General features: G+C 39.5%; 1 protein-coding gene across 2 annotated transcripts in view; it reads left to right on the plus strand.

The window, feature by feature from the left end:
• Window positions 1-1,228, plus strand: part of LOC115215201 (pre-mRNA-splicing factor CWC25 homolog) — a 29,518-nt gene extending 28,290 nt beyond the window's left edge. Inside the window, exons 9-10 of one of the 2 annotated variants that reach the window (XM_029784394.2) lie at window positions 132-290; window positions 1,061-1,228. In XM_029784394.2, the coding sequence (XP_029640254.1) occupies window positions 132-290; window positions 1,061-1,175 (274 nt within the window). In that variant the 3' untranslated portion in view covers window positions 1,176-1,228. The remainder of the gene's footprint in view (window positions 1-131; window positions 291-1,060) is intronic. The other variant, XM_036505443.1, reaches the window with a different exon arrangement.
• The last annotated feature ends 1,591 nt before the right edge of the window (window positions 1,229-2,819 follow it).

The following is a 2,819-nucleotide window of genomic DNA, read 5'->3' on the forward strand; positions in this document are numbered from 1 at the left end:
TGATGGTATAGTCAAATCAGTTGAAGAATTAGAAGAAAAGTTCCAAGATGAAAGCAAAGTCTAGATTGATTGCATTTAAGAAAATTGCTTAAAATAATTGTAATTTTTTTTTGTCTGGTTTTTCTTTCCAGGAAATTAAATGCGAGTGATCGTGAGAAAAAGCTTCAAGAAATGATGTCTGACGCTAAATGGCGCTCTGATGTCCGAGCACATAATGTCAAAGTTTATGAGAAAGAATGTGAGCTTGATGAGAAGAATACTCACAAAGGAAGCAGTTCGGATTTTCTAAAGTAAGCCATTTTTTCATTATTTGTCAAGTTGCCTTATTTGGCAGTTCTATTATTTATAGAGATGCTTTATCTGCTGGTTCTATTAATTATTTGTAGAATTGCCTCATTTGTTATTTCTGTTAATTATTTACTGAGTTACCTTGTTTGGCAGTTCTATAGTTATGTGTAGTGCAGCCTTAGCTTCTATCCCAATCACTTTTTCCATTGAGCAATAAAAATGTAATGAATTCTGTTTTTGCAGGCACCTTGACCTTTAAAGTATATTCTTGTATGTGGGAACGGTATTGCTTAGACTGCTAACAACACTAGTTTGTTGCTAACCATATTTTGCTCCTTTAGGTGCTAACTTTACTAACTTGTTCAGTTGTTAATCCCATCAAAACTCTATCATATCTTCAGTTACTAAGTTTCCCTGTAAAGAAAATTATTTCATTGATTGCTAATGTTACTTCTCTGGTTGCTAATCCTATTAACACTGCTTATCTTTTCAGTTGCTAACCTGCTTACTTGTTCAGTTGATAATCCTATTAAAAACCCAACTGTTTCTTTAGTTGCTAACCTGGATACATATTTAGTTTATAATCCCAATATAAGCCCTACTTTTTCAGTTGTTAATCTGGTTACTCACTTAGTTAATAATCTCATCGAAGACCCTACGATTTCTTCAGTTGCTAACCTTCTCTGTTAACAACATTGTCTTGTTTAGTTGCTAAAGTTTATTACATCTACTGTTGTTAATCCCATTAACAATGTCTCTATCTCTTTTACAGCCCCATGATGTCACAACATGCCTCTCAGAGTAGTGTTGAAGAGAGAATCCGGAGAAACAAATACAACATCCAGAGAACTAAATCACAGTTAAATGCTAACTTTACAAAGAGATAAAAGAAAAAAATATAAAAAAAATACTTGTAAATAAAATACATGCAGTCATCATCCTTAACCTAGTTACAATTTTTTGTGTCCAGAGTTCAAATCCTGCTAAAGTGTTTTGTCTTTCATATCTCCTGTGGTCAATAAAATGAAATGCCAGCTAAATACTACTGTAGATAGGTAAATAAAATTGACTCTTATACCTCCTCCTCCCCTCCCTCCCTCCCTCCCTCCCTCCCCTCCCCTCCCCTCCCTCCCTCCCCCCTCCCCTCCCTCCCTCCCTCCCCTCCTCCTAAACTTGCTAGCCTTTAAAGCGTTATTATAAATGAAAGAAAGGCAGAGAGACATCAGAATTGGTTAAGGGTTGGATTTTATGCCTTCAGTAATTTAGCTGCATATCTTTGCATTCTGAGTTCAAAATCCAACTGTAGATGACTTTCCCTTTCAAATGTTTAATTGATGAAACAAAAATCACTTAAGTACTGGAAGGTTGGTCTTGGGCCAACAGGTTTGGGGTCTGATGCTATGCCATAAAGGGGTCTGATGCTATGCCATAAAGGGGTCTGATGCTATGCCATAAAGGGGTCTGATGCTATGCCATAAAGTTAAACTCTTTATGGATGGATCATCCCATAAACTGGCCTTCACCAGTAATAAATATAGACTGCTCTGCCTCTTAGAGTGTGCTTCTCTGGATTTATGTTTTTCCTAGATGTGTAATGTCAGTGTGCACACACGACAGAGTGTAAGCGCCCTGAGAGAAATGCTGGACATATCGGAAGCATCGGATGTGGCATGCAAGAGAGACGTTTGTGCTGGTATGGTCATGTACTACGGCTGGATGAGGAGAGATGTGTGAAGAAGTGCCGCTCCCAAACAGTTGAAGGAATCCGGGGTAGAGGTAGACCCAGGAAGACATGGGATGAGGTGGTCAAGCATGACCTTTGAACGTTGGGCCTCACAGATGCAATGACGAAAGACGGAGATCTCTGGAGATATGCTGTGACTGCGAAGACCCGACAAATAACGTGAGTTCATGGTTGTTTCCTGCACCAGTTTCACATAGAAGCCCCAGCCCATCCAAAGCACCTTAGATCACAGAACGGCCTGCTGTGCTTACCTTGGATCGTAGGGCGACCTGCTGTGCTTGAGGAGACCTATTGAGTCAAGTACATCAACATCAAAATAAATATCAAATGGAAATTGTAGTTGTGATACCTGTGCCGATGGCACATAAGAAGCACTATCCAAATGCCGGTGGCATGTAAAAAGCACCAACTAATTGTGGCCGCTGCCAGCCTCCCCTGGCACGTAAAAAGCACCCACTACACTAACAGAGTGGTTGGCGTTAGGAAGGGCATCCAGCTGTAGAAACACTGCCAGATCAGACTGGAGCCTGGTGCAGCCTCCTGGCTTCCCAGACCCCGGTCGAACTGTCCAACGCATGCTAGCATGGAAAACGGATGTTAATGATGATGATGATTAGCATGTAAGAAGTCCTCTCAAGGGTTTTCTCTCCGTGTATAAATCTTTATACACACTTATAAAAAATATTTTATGTCTTATGACTTTTATTACACATGCGAACCACTGGTAATAAATTATTTTAATTTTTTACCCTTATGCAGTAAAATTTACCAATTCTTAGGCCATATA

Source organism: Octopus sinensis, linkage group LG8, assembly GCF_006345805.1.
Source record: "Octopus sinensis linkage group LG8, ASM634580v1, whole genome shotgun sequence".
NCBI lineage: Eukaryota > Metazoa > Mollusca > Cephalopoda > Octopoda > Octopodidae > Octopus > Octopus sinensis.